General features: G+C 46.6%; 1 protein-coding gene across 7 annotated transcripts in view; it reads left to right on the top strand.

Annotated features, from left to right (window-relative positions):
- Nucleotides 1–9,859: 9,859 nt before the first annotated feature.
- FANCA (FA complementation group A) overlaps nt 9,860–18,377 on the top strand; it is a 61,486-nt gene continuing 52,968 nt past the window's right edge. For 2 of the 7 annotated variants that reach the window (XM_053906785.1, XM_019412893.2), the window contains exons 1-5: nt 10,465–10,612; nt 11,454–11,563; nt 11,920–12,004; nt 16,111–16,253; nt 16,390–16,485. In XM_053906785.1, coding sequence (XP_053762760.1) covers nt 10,534–10,612; nt 11,454–11,563; nt 11,920–12,004; nt 16,111–16,253; nt 16,390–16,485 — 513 coding nt within the window. In that variant the 5' untranslated portion in view covers nt 10,465–10,533. Of the gene's footprint in view, nt 10,613–11,453; nt 11,564–11,919; nt 12,005–16,110; nt 16,254–16,389; nt 16,486–18,377 lie in introns of all 7 variants that reach the window. The other 5 variants (XM_019412887.2, XM_053906786.1, XM_019412894.2 and 2 more) reach the window with 4 other exon arrangements.

Raw genomic sequence — 18,377 nt, 5'->3', positions numbered from 1 at the left:
ATGTGCAAAGATTGAGAAGTCTTCAACCACACACTGGCCCCAGGCAGTCACCGTGACTGATCTTTTATCGGTCCTTCCAGAAATGCCACTCGCCTGCTGCAAACATACACATCCCCTTTTTACACAGAGAGAGGCACATCATACACCTTGTCCTGTGCTCTGCTTCTCCATTCATCAGTGTGGGGGGAGTGGTTGATATCAGTGTGTAAGGACCCTCTGCACCTGTCTGTACAACTGTATATCCCTTTGTGGGGACGCCATAATCTCCCCATCCAGTTCCCTACTGGTGGGCACGTAGGATGTTCCCAGTCTTGAGTGAATAACCTTATACATAGCATGGGCTCCATGATGGCCAGGATTTTCTGGGCTTAATACTGCTGTTCCAAATACCTCAGACACTGTGGGAGTACAGTCGACACTTACCCTTTTATATGTGTTCAGTACAATTTTCTTTAATGTTTATTTATTTTTGAGAGACAGAGACAGGGCGCGAGTTGGGGAGGGGCAGAGAGAGAAGGAAACACAGAATCTGAAGCAGGCTCCAGGCTCCAAGCTGTCAGCACAGAGCTCCTTGTGGGGCTTGAACCCATGAACCTAGAGATCATGACCTGAGCTGAAGCAGACACTTAACTCACTGAGCCGCCCCTCTATGTGTTCACTCCAAATTCTAGGAAATGGACTTGCTGAGTTGAAGGATATACACATTCAGAATTTTGATAAGTATTATTAAAGCAGCTCTCACAGAGGCTGTACCAGTTCCCCACTGGTAATGTTGGGTGGGGCCTGCTTGCCTAAGTTCACAGTGTATGATTACACTTTTGAATCTTTGATGGGTGAAGAGTCGCTTAATTTCCATTTCTCTTATTAAAGTAAAGTTGAACAACAGATTCTTTTAAAAAATTATTCAATTCAACAAGTATTTATGTATCCATTTCTAAGTGCTAGACAGTGTTCTAACTGCTAAGGGTATAGCAGTGAATGAAGGGATACCTGTCATTGGATTTAGGACCCACCCTAGACGGTCCAGAATGATCTCATTTCAAGATCCTTCATTAGTTGCATCTGCAAAGACCCTCTTTCCAAATAAGATCACATTTACAGATTTCAGGGTAGGACATGGACAGTTCTTTCCGGGGGCTGCCATATAACCCTACAGGGAGCAAAACTGCCGGGACCTTAGCACGGATCAAGGCTGTGCTACCAAACCGTAGTAGTAATTATTACATTACATACCACCGTGTGCTGAAGGGAAAAGAGAGAGAGAGAGAGAGAAGAAATAAAGAAAAGCTAATTCTTCTAAAGAATTTCCTGAGTTGGGACACCTGGGTGGCTCAGACGACCGAGCGTCCAACTCGTGGTTTTAGCTCAGGTCACACTCTCACGGTTCATGGGATCTGGCCCCATGTTCGAGCTGACAGCATGGAGCCTGCTTGGGATTCTGTCTCCCTCTCTCTCTGTCCCTCCCCTGCTCATGCTCTCTCTCTCTCTCTCAAAATAAACTTAGAAAAAAGATAATTTTCTGAGTAAAGCAATAAAAGATGATGTGATCAAGACAACCCTTGAATCCATTAAACATTTTTCTTTTTTTCTTCAATTTTTTATTAAAATTCTAGTTAGTTAACAGTGCAATATTGGTTTCAGAAGTAGAATTCTGTGGCTTATCACTTATGTAGAACACCCCAGTGCCCATCACAGCAAGTGCCCTCCTTAATGCCCATCACCCACCCATATATATATATATATATATATATATATATATATATATATATGTACACACACACACACACACACAAAATGCTGCTATAAATATGGGGGTGCATGTAACCCCTAAAATCTGTATTTTTTTTAATCCTTTGGGTAAATACCTAGTAGTGCAGTTGCTGGAACATAGGGTAGTTCTATTTTTAACTTTTTGAGGAACGTCCACACTGTTCTCCGGAGCGGCTGCACCGGATTGCATTCCCACCAACTGTGCAAATTATTCCCCTTTTCTCCACATCCTCGCCCACACCTGTTGTTTCCTGTCTTGTTAATTTTAGCCATTCTGACAGGTGTGAGGTGGTATTTCATTGTAGTTTTGATTTCTATTTCCCTGATGAGAGTGATGTTGAGCATCTTTTCATGCACCTGTTAGCCATCTGGATGTCTTCTTTGGAAAAATGTCTATTCATGTCTTCTGCCCATTTCTTAGTTGGATTATTTGTTTTTTAGGAATAGGTTTTGGATAATAACCCTTTATCAGAAATGTCATTTGCAGGGGTGCCTGGGTGGCTCAGTCGGTTAAATGTCCGACTTCAGCTCAGGCCATGATCTCGCAATTTGTGAGTTTGAGCCCTGCATCGGGCTTTGCGCTGACAGCTCAGAGCCTGGAGCCTGCTCCGGATTCTGTGTCTCCCCTTATCTCTGCCCCTCCCATGCTCATGCTCTGTCTCTCTCTGTTTCTCAATAATAAATACACTTTAAAAATTTTTTTAAAAAGAAACGTCATTTGCAAATATCTTCTCCCATCCCACAGTCTGTCTTTTAGTTTTGTTGATTGTTTCCATCGCTGTGCAGAAGCTTTTTATCTTGATGAGATCCCAGTACATTTCTGCTTTCATTTCCCTTGCGTCCTGCAACATGTCTAGCAAGAAGTTGCTGTGGCTGAGGTCGAAGAGGTTGCTGCCTGTGTTCTCCTCTATGATTTTGGTGGTTTCCTGTAATAAACATATTTTTAATATTCTGTGTGCTAGAATCCCAGGATTTCATAAAGGAGCTTTCAACCCCCTGACTACGGAGCTAGCAGTGAAATCGCTGGGTTTGGCACATAGCACTTCTGCGGTACTCTTGAATCTTCACTTGGTAAGGACCCCATAAGGCCAAAAAATAAAAAGCAAATGATAATGTATGTGTGGTCTTGACCCAGCAATTTTGCTATGTGAAATTTATCCTGAGGCAATAAAGATAATTCTGCAGTCTTCAAAGGTGCAAGGGAAAGCCGTGGACAAGGACTTATCTGCTCAGCCGCAGACAACATCCTGAAGCAATTAGAAAGGATTTAAGGGGGCACCTTGGTGGCTTAGACTCTTGATTTCGGCTCAGGGCATGGTTGATGTGGGGAAACAAGGGCAGAAGGAAATGGCAGGTAAAATTAAATTTCCTTATAACCTGCAGCCCATTGGCAAATATTTGAGACAGGCAGAGTATAACATTTCTCCAGGAACTGTCTACTGTCTTGATGTTAATGCTTTGCTAGAGGGGAAAACAACCTTAACTTGACAATTAGCTAGGCCTCCAGTGTCCTGTGAGTCTTCTTTAGTATGTGAAAATCCCTTTGGAAACTTTCCCTTGCCTTTACCTCCCCAAACTCCCAAGTATATGATCAGTCACTCCTCACAATCCCAGGGCAGCTCTTTTTTTTTTTTTTTTTGGAGAGAGAGACAGAGCATGAGCGGGGGAGGGGCAGAGAGAGAGAGGGAGACACAGAATCTGAAGCGCCTCCAGGCTCTGAGCTGTCAGCACAGAGCCCTATGTGGGGCTCGAACCCACAAACCGTGAGATGGTGACCTCAGCTGAAGTCGGACACTTAACCGACTGAGCCCCCCAGAGGCCCCGCCAGTGCAGCTCTTTCCGCCCGTAGGTCCTGTTCCAGTGCTTTAATAAAATCACCTTTTTGCATCAAAGACGGCTCATGAATTATTTCTTGGTTATCAGCTCTGGTCCCCCACCATTTCAAAACCCCTTCAGTGATCTCACAGTTTGTGAGCTTGAGCCCCACATTAGGGTCTGCGCTGACGGTGCGGAGTCTGCTTGGGATTCTCTCTCTCCCTCTCCCTCTCTCAAAATAAATAAATAAACTTAAAAAATCTATTGAAAAGGTATTTACCAAGGAGAAACCTGAAAGAGGCACAGTGAAATATTAATAGTGTTTGTCTTGGGTATGATTGTGGGCAAGTCAGTGTTTCTTGGCCCCTTTAATGTTATTTGTCAATGCACGTGTGTCTGCTATTATAATTGTGGGGGAACGTCCTTTCCATGTTTGAAATGAATATCTCACATCTTCCTATGCTGTGCCTGAGAAGCAGTGAGTGTGATGAGGTTTGGGAGTGATGGTAGGGTTCAGAGCTGACGGCCAAGAAAGAATTCTTGAAGGCATCTTTGGTGCAAAAAGGTGATTTTATTAAAGCAGCGGGACAGGACCCGTGGGCAGAAACAGCTGTGCTCTAAGTGTGAGGGGTGAATGTTTATATATTATGGAGTTGGGGGAGATAAAGGCAAGAGGAATTTCCCAAAGGGATTTTCATATGTTAAAGAAGATTCATAAGATATGGGAGGCCTAGCTATTATCAAGCTAAGGTTGTTTTCCCTCTATAAGACATTAACATTACGACGGTGGGGGGGGGGTGGTTTCTGGGGAAGTGTGTTACCTGTATTTGCCTGAAATATTTGTCAATGGGCTGCAGGTAATAAAGAATTTCCACCTGCCATTTCCTTCTTACCTTTGTTCCCACATCGCTATGGAGGGGAGGGTGATATTAGGGCTCCGGGAAACTGAATCTATAGTTTTCTGGATTAGGCTATGGATAAGATTGCCCCTCTCCTGTAACCTGCCAAGATGTATGTAAACTGAAGGGGACTCCTGTCCTGCAGGACTGTGATCTCAGTCAACATTTGTTTTTCTCTCCTTCCATGTGTTCTTGGTCAGCCTGAGTGTCCCAGGAATGTGACACACACCCCACCTGGTGATGGGGGGGGGGGGGGTGCTGCAGCTTGTACTTTGCCCTCAGCTTGCCTTATGCTCCCTCATCAGTGTGAGTGGTAGGGATCCACCCACATCCTTCCTTAGAGACCAATCCTTTTGGAAAGTGCACACGGAAGCTCATACGGGCCATGGAGGTGAGGAAACACCCCATGCTCTAGTGGAAGGAGCGTTCTGGGTGACAGGAGGTCTCCTCACTTGCATGTCCCCTCAGCAGGTCTCAGCCGGGCCTCAGCTCCAGACTGAGTACTAAAGGGCACTCTGGAGCGTGGACACAGCACTCTGGACTTGGACACACAAGGGCCAAGTGAGCAGACGGTAACAGAACTGTGGCGTCTCTCAGGCCAGTTTTACAAATGGAGAAACTGAGCCTGAAGGTCTTCTTTGGTCTGTTTTCATTCTTGAGAGGTCCAGGAACTCACAGGAGAGGTTCTTATGAATTCTGCTTCCCCCTCGGCTTCCTGATTAAAAGAGTCCATCGCAGCACCAAACACCTTTGGCCAGCTTTTCCTGCAACCCAACAACCCGTAATGATAGGAATGTAGAATATTGGTGTCCTCACGGGGAACTGGGGGTGGGCACTGGCCCCGCACAAGGCTTACCTGCACAGATGTAGGCACACGGGACCTGACTCAGGCAAGCCTCAGGCCACAACGTGAGGACAGACAGCCGAGGCCTGGGGTTTGCACATGCTCAGTGTTTCTGAGCACAGCCCCCGACAGGTGGGTGCTGTTTCCAGGAGCTGGTAATTTGCATAAAGCTCTTTTAAAACTTCAGCTGCCTAGAGCAATTTTTTTAGTGATTTCCAAGAGTATGGATTTGTTGTGTTTACATTTTGGAATTTGACAAGCATTAGGAAAACACGAATAAGTCTGATTTTATTCTAGTTAAAATAATCAGGGGCACCTGGGGGGCTCAGTCAGTTAAGCATCTGACTTTTGATTTCACCTCAGGTCATGATCTCACCAGCCCCGATGACAGCACAGAGCCCGCTTGGGATTCTCTCTGTCTCTGTCTCTCTCTTTCTCTCTCAAAATCAATAAATGAACTTAAAAAAAATAATCCAGGTCTCCATCCCTGACAGCAGCTTGGGGAAATTAACAGAGCAAAGCTTTTCTCGGACTGACTCATGGCCAAGTGGAAATGATGTTCCCCCAATTTAATAAACTCCCCCTTCAAATAACCTAAAGGGTGCTTAAAACGGACAGCTCTTATTGTGGCCTAGGGTCTGTCAGAGGCATGGCCAGGGTGGAGGTGGGAAGGGGCCCAGCTACATGGGACGGGCTTCCTGACGGGGCACCAGCTCTTCCCCCCAGGCTTGTCTTAGGGTCTTCCCTGAGAATGAGTCTTCGCCTTTTTGTGAACCGGTCTGTTCTCTGCACTTTCTAGCCATTATAATTCACACCATCACACTTGGCCTACAGAGTGCAAAGGGTCTGGCAGAACCCCTTGTGGGGACTCTGTGGGTTCTGATTTCCTATTCCTGACCCACACACCCAAGGCCCTGTTTTGTGTGTCTAAGTTGTTGTGCTAAGTGAGACCCGAGCAGTCAGCATGGCCCATGGGCAGATGGACAGTTCAAAGCAGGCTTCACTTTGAGGCAAAGGTACACTTGCCAGAGGCAGGGTGGCCTTGTGGAGCGCAGACACCTCTAGTGCTCCTGAGGCTGCTGGGGGTGGGGTAGGAGTGGACCACCTAATGGCCTCTCCTGCCCCCCCCGAGGGCTTGGAGGAGTATCCCCAGGGCACTTGCTTTTGTGGATTCTTGTGCTGTGAAAGCCTTTTGGTCATATCCCATCTGGATACGGGGCTGGACATGGGGTTCAGGATCTGTAAGAGACTCGGTGTTTCCTGGCACCTTGGGCAATGTCAAGGAAACACTCATCTTCACATTCTTTCTTCTGTTCTGGGCCATTTCCATATAGACATTGTCATGAAACGAGGCAGGGTCTCCGTATGCTGGACAGAAGTGCCAGGAAAAGGTGAGAAATCCAGGCATTGAGGACGCAAGGCAGATGCAGGAGGGAGGGAGCCAGCCTAGTTTGGGTTCTCTTTCTCAGGGATATCTCTTTTTCCCAATACCCTGTCTTTGGGAAGGCAGAGGCTGAGGAGGAGGAATTATGTGGAGTGCAAACCCAGGAGGCTCTTCTCCCTCTTCCATTAGAGGGCTGTAGCCCCACCTGCCCGTGTCTCCAGTTTAAGAGCTTAGGTCTGGGGATCAGACAGACCTGAGTTCTTTTCCTGTCTTTGCCATGTATTTGCTGTGTGTCCTTGGGCAAATCCCTTAACCTGCGAATGCCCGTTTCCTGTCTGTAAGTTGGAATGATATTCACGCCCCCCCGCTCCTATGATAGATCAGGTGTAAAGGACTTTATCAATGATCTGTGGCTCTGTAAGAAACCATCGCAAGACCTTAGTGGCTTAAAGTGACAGTGGTTTCCTTAGCCCATCATTCCTCTAGTGAGCCAGCCTCACTCCCGCTCCTACATCACCGGCGTTTTGCTGGCAGCTGGACAGCCTGTGATGGCCTCATTCCCAGGTTCTGGTGTTGGACCGGCTGCCCGCCAGGGACTGGGACTGTTGTTGGCCGGGCCCCCACCTTTCTTCCACGTAGCCTCATCCTCAGGTAGGCTGGCTCAGGTGTGTTCCTTGGGGAGCTCAGCGATCCCAACTCTAAAGCACAAGCTCTTCTCAAGGTTCTGTTTGTATCATGTTACTCACGTCTCATTGGCTGTCCAGACCAAAGAGATGGAAATAGACTCCACCTCTCGACGGTGGGGGAGAACTTGCGGCCATATCTTGCAGCCCACTGCCCGGCTTGTGTCGCCCCCCCGTGGGGTTTTGTGGGCATTTATCTCAAGGTGAGCAGCTCCAGATCTGGGCCGGGCCTGCCAGCAGTTCCGCAGAGGGTCATAGCCTGCACACAGATTTGAAAGTGTGCCCTTTCCAGAAGTTTGGAAGACAATCCAGGAGTTGACAGCGGGGCGCTCTTCGAGGGCCTCCTGCATCACAAGAGGGCTCCGTGGCTGACAGGGTGATATTGTGTGAAAAGCTGGATGTTGAGCCTCAGCTGAGAGGTGATTCGGCTCTTCTAACCCTTTGGGAGAGGACAGAAAATACATCTTGGTCTCTCCCCGCTGGTCCTGGCACGGAGCTCCTGAAACTCTTGTAAATTCCTAAGTGATAACAGTAGGAGCACCTTTTGTTCTGATGGGGTAACTTAGGTGGCTCCTGCGTGGCTCGGCTGGTCACCAGAAAGACCAAGTAATGATTAGAGAAGCTTGTAATTTTCAGCTTGGTCCCCATCCTCTAGGGAGGGAAAAGGGGCTGGAAATGGAGCTAATGATCAATCACGCCTTCATGATGATTTTACTTCTGTAAAATCCCAACAGTACAGTGTTGGGAGAGTTTCCAGGTTGGCGAACACAACAGTTGGAGGGAGATGTACCCCAGTTCCATGAGGACAGATGGCCTGTGTTTGGGATTCCCCTGGACCTCACCCTGTGTAGCGGTTCATCTCACCTGTACCCTTTCTCACAGCCTTTAATGATCTGGTAACTGTGTTTACCTGACTTCTATGAGCCACTCTAGCAAATTAATCAAACCTGAGGAGGGGGTCGTGGGACCCCCGGATTTGTTGACAGAAGTTCTGGGAAATCTGGGGACCTACTGTTGGAAGTGGCATCTGAAGTGGGCGGTAAGCTGATAAGACCGAGCTCTTCACCTGTGGGATCTGATACTGTCCCCATAAATAGTGTCAGAATTTATTTGAATTATAATATACCCAGTTGGTGTCACAGTGAATTGCTTAGGGGAAAAATGCCCACACATTTGGGGACCAGACCTGTCAGAAGTAGAGGAGATACTCAGGAGGAAGCGTTACGTAGCAGGGAAGAACCGGGTTTTAACACTCAGGACAACCAAGTTGGTTTTTAGTTCACCCTTCAGAAGTCAGGGCTCAGGACACCCTCGAAGCATTTTTCACTTATGTTTGTTTTATCATATATGCATAAACATGATTATATGGTAAAGTTTGTTTAAACAAATCTGTAAGTGCTCTTTTTTTTTTAACGTTTTTATTCATTTTTGAGACAGAGAGAGACAGAGCATGAATGGGGGAGGGTCAGAGAGAGGGAGACACAGAATCTGAAACAGGCTCCGGGCTCTGAGCTGTCAGCACAGGGGCCTGATGCGGGGCTCGAACTCACGGACCGCAAGATCGTGACCTGAGCCGAAGTCGGTGCTCAACCAACTGAGCCACCCAGGCGCCCCATGTAAGTGCTCTTTCAATTCGAGGTGTTAAGAGAATCCACAGTTCATCCTAAACAGAAACGAGCCAAGCATCACTCTACGCTCCCTCTGCCTGTTGTTCACCAGTGTGACAGCCCTATGGCCCTCTGTCCACTGCTGGTCCCCCCGGACCCACGGTGTGTGCAAACCAGGCTCCGAGGCCTCATTTCTAACCTTAAGCTGCCATAGGTTTAACTGAAAAAAAAATCTATTTTGTAATCTTTATGAGATGGTCACAAGAGGAGACCGAAGAGGCTCAGGAAAAAACAAATTGCATTATATTCACAGGTCCTAGACACTGCAGGAATGGCAGGCTGTGAAAGGCCACACGAGGCAGCTCCAAGGTGGCTAGGGGACAGAATAGTAAGGCTGATTTTGATAGAGATCAAGGTCTTTATCAGAGTTTTCCCATGAAAGTTAAGGCTGAGCAGGGTAAACCGCTACGATTGGCTAGTCTGAATAGTTTTGGTGGGCTGTGGGCTCCAGCGGTGGTAGCTGCCCGGCAGCTGGCCAGGGTATGATGAAGGTAGCACACTATAGCCTCCTAGGATTGAGGCCAGACGGAGGAGGTGTGGCTCTGAGTTGGACAGTTTCTTAACAACGGCAGGCTCCTGTGGGCCCCCCCGGGGGGGGGGGGAAGTCTCTCCCTAGCCAGAAAGGCTTTTAAAATCTCAAAACATCAGAATTTACAGAAAATAAATTATACAAATTATGTTATATGTGTGTATATATATTTATTTATCCAGGGAATACTAGACAGCCATGAAAACAAGTTAACTACAGCTAAGCACAACATCCATGAATCTCACAGGTAAGAGCATCGAGGGAAAGCCACCGCAGCGACGCAGTACGATTCCGCGCCCCACGGGACCTGCTTTCTTCGAGGTTTTAACACCTGCGACCCATTCTCATGGGCACCTGCGGCCACTTACGTTTAAATTAAAGTCAAATAGAAGTTAACAAGGAGGGCTCAGTCGCACTAGCCTCAGACTGTCTGTATCGCTGCAGAAGGTCTCACTGGGCCGCAAGCAGCCCGCGCGGGTTCGCCCCCTTCCAACTCCAGGAACCGGGGCGCCCAGATGGATGAACAACACAGCTCAGCGCTTTTTAGTCTCGGTTGTGGCTTTGTCGGGTTTTTCGGCATGACTATCGGCCGGCCATTCTCGGCAGGAATAATGCACAAGGATGCCACCGTTTTCTCGCGCGTGACGCTGTTTTGAATCCGCTCCGCTACCCGTCAACTCTAAAGCGACATCACCCTTCTCCAGGTATCAGGGTACCTGCCTCGTTCCTGCCACCACCAACATGGCGGCACACGCCGCCACCAAGATGGCCGCGTCGTGAGGCCTTCGCCCCCTCGGGCAACGGAGTGTGGCCGAGCACCGGGCGGCCAATGGGGAGGCCGGGTAGCCGCCAGCCAATAGGGAGGCCGCGGGGGCCGTAGCCAATGGGGAGGCCGCGCGGGCCGGATGCAGGAGGCTGCGGAGGGAATGGCAAGTTCCCGCCATGTCGGACTCGCAGGTGGAGGGCGCCGCCTCGACCTCGGGGCTGGGGAGTCGCAAGAGGAGGTGGACAGAGCTGCTGGGTAAGAGGGCACCAGGGCTGCGGGAGTGGGCGGTGTCGGACCCTGAGACCCCTTATCTCCTTAGCCTCCGTCGCCCCGGTCCCCGGCCTCTCCTTGTCCCCCAAGACCTCCTGCCTCCCCCCAGTTCCCCAGAACCTCGGTCCTCGTCCTCCTCCGCCCTGAACCCCCGCCTCCTGCCCGCGTCCCACCGACCTCCAGTTCTCCTCTCCCTCAATACCCAGTCCTGTGCCCCCTGTCTTGTTCCCCCCACACCCCCGCCCCCTGGTCCTGGTCTCCCCCGACTTCCCGTCTCTTTTGCCCTCTTCCCATCCCAACGACCCCTGTTCCGGTAGATCTCCAGTTCTTCCTGCATTCGCGGGGCTGGCCCCCTTCCAACGCGACGTCAAGAAAGATGGTTCTAGGAGGCAGGGAGTTAATAATACTCTGCGTCCAGGAGTGCGGGATGACAGTAAGGGGGTCAGCTTAGCCTACTCCCAGAACCACGTAACCTGACTGAACAAGAATCAACCCCTAGGCTTGGGTTTCATCAGGTTTTCCCAAAATACCCTTTTTCTGTCCCAGGATTCCACAGAGAATTGTCTAGATTTCCTCCCATCGGTGACAGTTACTGGGTCTTTGCTTACCTGGACATTTGGAGAAGTACTGGTCCCTTTTATAAAATGTCCCTCAGTTGGGTGTGTCTGATGTTTTCTCATGATTAGATTTGCATTTTTCATAAGAATACCACGAAGTAATGTGTCCCCGAGGTGCACCACATCAGGGGGTCTAGAATGTCACCAAGTCTTCTTACATGAGTTTTTAAGGTGTGCTGTAATTTCGTGGAACTGGTTTTCGCCCTTAGCGGGAAGGGTCAAGAGGCAAATGTACAGTCCTGGAACAGAGCAGAAGTTACAGGAATCCGCTGTGCACCTCCTGAGACGCCACCTAAACTTGAATGACCTTCTGCTCGAGGTAAGAGGGAATTGGTTTGACCTTTGCAGGCAGATTTAAGTTTGGGTGTTTTGCATGCAGCCAAGGCATAATCTTAGAGACCCAGAAAAAGCCTTCTGAGTATCTGGTAGAAGCACCCATTAAATGTTGACTCGATGAGAAAAAGGTTGTGAGCATTTATCTTTTTTGGAGATAAAATGTGATTTCAGAGTGAATTTAGTTTTTCTCAAAAAGGTTTGGTAAGATTGGCTTTTTAAAAATGTTTACCTCGAGATATCTAAGAATAGTGCAGTAGGCAAGCATTATATACACAAATTGTTTTTATGCACACACAACTTGAACTTTTAAGAATAGAGTTCTTTGTATTTGGTTTCTAGGTAGAAGGTGCACCACGTAAGACACTGTGTCTCAATCAGCTGATTGATCCTGAGGCCTGTACTAATCTTTCTAGTTCACTCATAGGTAAGTTAGAACTTAATTTTCTTAATGTATGGAGATATGGGAGAGCTTTATGTAAAGTGGTCTTGATTTGCTTCTAATAAACACAAGTGGTTGGTTAAGTGTCTGACTCTTGATTTCGGCTCAGGTTGTGAGTTCAAGCTCCATGTCGGGCTCTGTGCTGACAGTGCGGAGCCTCCTTGGGATTCTTTCCCTCTCTCTTTGCCCCTCCCCTGCTTGTGCTCTCTCAAAAGTGAATAAATAAATAAACATTAAGAGAAATAAAAAACAGTGTTTCACTCAACATAGGGCTCAGAAAGCAGTAGGAACCAAAGCGTCCCTTGGAAAAACATGGGACAGTAACGTGCATTTCCTTTCTAGAAGTGGTGAAAACAAGTTGTGCTGGGCTGGGGAGAGCAGGCAGGAAACCAGAAGAATATTTCCAGGTTTGAGACTATTTCAAGGTATTTAAATTTGAGAATATGAGATTCAGGGAAGTTCTGTGGGAATAACAAAAAAATTCAACTATTTTCTGGTCATTAACATTTTATTATGAAATGACTTACTTCAGGGAAATATTAACTAATTCATTAATTTTAAAATATTTTTTTTTTTGAGTAACCTTAAACAAATAGACTTACGTTGACAATTGATTGTCAAAGGTCATTGGTAAATGATAGTAATTTTCACTGCCATAAGTACATTTGAATTCCACATACAATGTGTCATTCTGGGGAACCAAGCTTAGCCACACACTTTCTTGTATGGATTTTGGATCAAGGCTTAAGAACTTGTATAAAAAGCTCTTAACCTTGACTGCAGAAATATAAGACCCTTAATTCATGAATGTTTTAGTGGTTTTTCCTGTTGAAGATAGTGGTTGTGTTACTTATGATACATAGGAAATGTCGTTATATAAAAAAGATTAAAGCCTTGGGGCGCCTGGGTGGCTCAGTCGGTTAAGCGTCCGACTTCGGCTCAAGTCATGATCTCGCGGTTTGTGAGTTCAAGCCCCGTGTCGGGCCCTGTGCTGACAGCTCAGAGCCTGGAGCCTGTTTCCGATTCTGTGTCTCCCTCTCTCTGACCCTCCCCCGTTCATGCTCTGTCTCTCTGTCTCAAAAATAAATAAACGTTAAAAAAAAAAAAATTAATAAATAAAATAAAATAAACATTAAAAAAAATTTAAAAAAAAGATTAAAGCCTTATAAATAAAAACAGACACTTTCCCATGGAGACAATTCAGAAAGAAATGGCTATTCTTTTTTTTTTTTTTTTAATGTTCATTTTCGAGAGAGAGACAGCACGCAGAGCCTGATGTGGGGCTCAGATTCATAAACCATGAGGTCATGACCAGAACTGAAGATGGATGCTTAACTGATTGAGCCACCCAAGTGCCCCTCTTTTTTTTGTAATTTTTTTTAACTTAAGTATAATTAGCATGCATTGTTATATCCGTTTCAGGTGTACAGTATAATGATTCAATAATTCTGTACATTTTTGAGTGCTCGTCGAGATAAGTGTACTCTTGGGGTGCCTGGGTCGCTCAGTTGGTAAAGTGTCCAACTTTGGCTCAGGTGATGATCTCACGCTTCGTGGGTTCGAGCCCTGCGTCGGGCTCTGCTGACAGCTCAGCGCCTAGAGTCTGCTTTGGATTCCATCTCCCTCTCTGCCCCTCCCTTGCTCACGCTCTGTTTCTTGCTCTCTCAAAAATAAACATTAAAAAATTTTGCAAATAACAAAGTAAAATTAAAAAAAAGATACATGTACTCTTAGTTCCCAATTTCCTTTATCTTTTTGGCCATCCCTCCACCCACCTTCCCTCTGGTAACTACCAGTTCATTCTCTGTATTTAAGACTGTTTTTCCTTTGTTCATTTGTTTTGTTTCTTAAATTTCACAAATGAGTGAAATCCTATGGTATTTGTCTTTCCCTGATTTATTTCACTTATTAGCATCATATTCTTTTTTTTTTTTAATGTCTATTTTTGAGAGAGTGCGTCAAGGGGAGGGGCATAGAGAGAGAGGGAGACACAGAATCGAAAGCAGGCTCCAGCCTCCAGGCTCCGAGCTGTCAGCACAGAACCTGACATGGGGCTTGAACCGACCAACGGTGAGATCATGACCTGAGCATAAGTCGGATGCTTAACCGACTGAGCCACCCAGGCTCCCCCCCCCCTTTTTTTTTAATGTCCAGCATTATGTTTTTTAAATCCATCCATGTTGTTACCAATGGTAACATCTTTTTTTGTAGCTGAGTAATATTCCGTTGTATATATACCATATCTTTAGCCATTCACCTATCGATGGACACTTCCTTCTGTATTCTGGCTATTTTAAGTAATGCTGCAATAAACGTTGGCATGCATATATCTTTTAGAATTAGTTTTTTTGTAGTGTAATTATTGGATCTTAGGGTGGTTCTATTTTTAAATTTTTTTTAATCTTTATTTTTGAGAGAGAGAGACAGAGCATGAGCAGGGGAGGAACAGAGAGAGAACGACACAGACTCAGAAGCAGGCTTCAGGCTCTGAGCTGTCAGCACAGAGCCCGACGCGGGGCTTGAACTCACGAACCAGGAGATCATTACCCGAGCTGAAGTTGGACACTTAACCAACTGAGCCACCCAGGCGCCCCTCTATTTTTAACTTTTTGAGGAACCTCCACATTGTTCTCCAGAGCGGCTGCACCTGTTTGTACTCCCACCAGCAGTGCACAAGGGTTCCTTTTTCTCCACATCCTCGTCAACTCTTGCTTCTCGTGTTGTTGATTTTAGCCATTCTGACAGGTGCAAGGTGACATTTCATTGTGCTTTTGATTTGCATGTCCCTGATGATGAGTAATGTTGAACATCTTTTCATGTGTCTCTTGCCCATCTGGACGTCTTCTTTGGAACAATGTCTATTGAGGTCTTCTGTCCATTTTTTAACTGGATTTTTTGTGTGTTGAGTTGTAGAAGTTCTTTATATATTTTGCGTATTAATCCCTTATCAGATATATCATTGGTAAATATCTTCTCCCATTCAGCAAATTGCCTTTTTGTTTGGTTGATGGTTTCCTTTGCTCTGCAAAAATGGCTAGAAATTAGCATTTTCTTCCCTTCTACCATGAATTATTTCTTGACCTCTATAATTAATAATTAAAAAAAAAATTTTAATGTTTTTATTTATTTTTGAGCAAGAGAGACAGCGTGTGAGCAGGGGAGGGGCAGAGAGAAAAGGAGATACAGAATCTGAAGCAGGCTTCAGGCTCCGAGCTATCAGCACAGAGCCTGACCTGGGGCTCAAACTCATGAACGCTGAGATCATGACCTGAGCGGAAGTTGGACGCTTAACCGACTGAGCCACCCAGGCACCCCCTATAGTTGATGATTTCTAATATCGTCATTTGCAATCTTTGTAACTGTTATTGTTTTAATTTACATATTGGTGTGTGTTTTCAGAACCCTGAAGATAATGGGCATGTGCTACAGCTTTTTAAAAAAATACAAAAAACCCCCTAGTTTTGGAAGTCAAATAAATGAGATGGCAGTTTGCTTGTAGGCATTACCTTGTCTAGGCTGATTGGAGTTCTCACTTGATTGAATGCAGACCAGAGGCTGGATACTCAGGAGGCTGGTGGCTGCCTGTGGGCTCAGCACCTAGGCTCCACCTGCCAGTCTGAGGGCTGACCACACCTGTGGTCTCTACTACCCACCAATGTGTGGCACAGCATTTGGGAACGACCCACTTGCCAAACATCAGTATAAAGCCAGTGGAAGCAGGTCTGGTTTTGACACTGAAGTCATTACAAAGACAGGAACCCATTGCAGGAGTCACCGTAGTTGCCAATTGACTGTGCTCCTTGGAAAACTTTGATCGAGTTCTAAGAATATATCTGGCAAGCTCCCTTATTTGTGTCACACGGAGACATTGGCATGTGCAACTGTGGGCTTCGAATGCTGACCATTGTTGTCCTGTGTGTGGCTTCAGTCACGAAATGGTCTTATTTCCATCCCTTGTTTTTCCCTCTAGATCTGTGCTCCCCTTCAGAAGACCATTTTCTGGGCGGCTGCAGCTTAAAAGGCTTTTTAAACGCCAGGTCTTCTGTTTTAGATTTTGTAGTGTGTCCCTCATGTTTTGTTCTGTCTTTAAGGCTCTGCTTTGCGGGATCAAGCTTCAAGGCTGGGTGTCCCTGTGGCAGTGCTGTCCAGCCGGATGGTGGCCTCCAGCATCACGCAGATCTGTGTGTCTGATGGCGAGCCCTCGCACAGGGTGCTGCTGAGCGCAGAGCAAAGGGTGAGACGCCGGGCGATGGGCGCGCTGTGCACACTCATTGCTCTGGAGCTGTTGGGAAAAGTAACACATTTCTTTAATATTGTTTCAAGTGTTTGCTTATTATTGCTTTTTTCAAAGATTTAATCTCTCTTTTCAGAAGAAACTGTCTTCCTTGTTGGAGGTGGCTCGGTATTTATTGGCACACAGTATGTTCTCCCGATTCTCCTTGTGTCAGCAACTGTGGGAAGTACAGGTACATTGGACATTGTGGCTCTGACTTTCAGGGTTTCTCCAGTAGTCTCTTGGTTTGGGTCGAGCCCAGAGAGTCCCTGGATGTTCTCGGGGGTTCCAGCCAGCGTCTCGTTAATCACAGACTGGGGGATGAAAGCATTCAGCGGATGCCTCTGTGGGTGGAAAGAAGTGCCTTCAGTTACTGTATTTGTTGGTATTCACCCATAATTAGTACCGTTTACTAGAATGTACCACAGACACATGGTGCTCTATCTTCTTATATGTAATTATGAACAATTTTCCAGGACAGTGTAGTCAACCAGAAAAATGCAATTTAATAATTATTCTTTTTTTTTCTTCCCAAAGTTTATTTATTTTGAGAGAGAGAGGGAAAGAGAAAAATCAAGCAGGCTCTATGCTGCCAGCATGGAGCCTGATGTGAGACTTGAACCCACAAAACATGGGATCATGACCTGAGCCGAAACCAAGAGTTGGTTGCTTACCAGCTGAGCCACCCAGACACCCATAAAAATTATTATTAAAAAAAAGATCCTTATCTGTTTTATTTTTTTTGAAACATTTTTAATTCAGTAGTCTTGCAGATTTTTGAATAGTTGACAGAACTCAAGGGAATTATTTGGTTATTAAATGAGATCAGTAAGAATATAGAAAAGGTAGGAGAAAACTCAGGTAATGGTGCACTCATGGGTTCCCCCCCATTCTCTTACCCAGCATACATTATAGAGTTCACCTGATTTGTCAGCAATTGATACGGTCCTGGCGCTCACTGATAACTAGTTACAGGGAGGGGCAGCTGAATGCACACTAGTTGCAGGAATACAGGTGTCCACAGGTGTGCAGGGAAGAGTGACAGCTGCATGATCGGGTGGTTAGGAAAGGCTTGCTTTTTTATTTTATTTTATTTTATGTTTATTCATTTTGAGAGAGTACATGCATGTGCCACTGGGGGACAGCAGAGAGAGAGAGGGAGAGAGGAGAGAGGGAGAGAGGAGAGAGGGAGAGAATCCCAAGCAGGCTCCTTGCTGTTGGAGTGGAGCCTCACGTGGGTCTTAAACCCACAAACAGTGAGATCACGACCTGAGCCGAGATTAAGAGTCAGATGCTTAACCAACAGAGCCACCCAGGTGTCCCTAGGAAAAGCTTGCTTGCTTGCTTGCTTGCTTGCTTTTTTTTTAATGTTTTTGAGAGAGGGAGTATGAGCAGGGGAGGTGCAGAGAGAGAGTGGGACAGAGGATCTGAAGCGGGCTCCGTGCTGACAGAGGAGAGCCCGAGCCTGGGCTTGAACTCACGTGAGATCATGACCCGAGCTGGGGTCAAACGCTCAACCGAATCACCCAGGCACCCCTGGGAAAGGCTTTCTAAGAGAGCTGGCAGCTGCATGGCGTGTGAAGGGAGAGTGCCATTTTGCTGGGTGGAGAGTAGGACGAAGCGGACAGTGGGAGACAGCTGACTTGAGTGAGGTGTCCTGGCGGGGAGGAGGAGGGGTGTCTGCTCCAGGAGGGAGGACCTCACTGGGATAGGAGAGAACAAGAGGGACAGAAGCTGGGTCACAGCTGGCCTGTGCTGCATCCAAGAGTCTCAGCCTTGCTCTGGAAGCTGTGAAGGGCCACTGGAGAGTTCTAAGAAGAGCAGATGTTGAGAGGTCCAGTCTCTGTTTTGGAACACATGGGAGAAAGGCACTGAAGCAAGTTAGAGTAGAGACTGGGTAGGGTGCCAGGAGGTGAAGGATGGTAATGGTGAGTGACTGAAGGCTTGGTGAGTTGATTTTTATTTATTTTTTTGTTAAAAATTTTTAATGTTTGTTTATTTTTGAGAGAAAGAAAGAGACACAGAGCGTGAACAGGGGAGGGGCAGAGAGAGAGGGAGACACAGAATCCGAAGGAGGCTCCAGGC

This window comes from Panthera pardus, unplaced genomic scaffold (assembly GCF_024362965.1).
Source record: "Panthera pardus isolate Hobbes unplaced genomic scaffold, ASM2436296v1 HiC_scaffold_19, whole genome shotgun sequence".
Taxonomy (NCBI): domain Eukaryota; kingdom Metazoa; phylum Chordata; class Mammalia; order Carnivora; family Felidae; genus Panthera; species Panthera pardus.
Note: the sequence above shows the minus strand (reverse complement) of the source record. Positions and strands in the feature narration are given on the sequence as shown.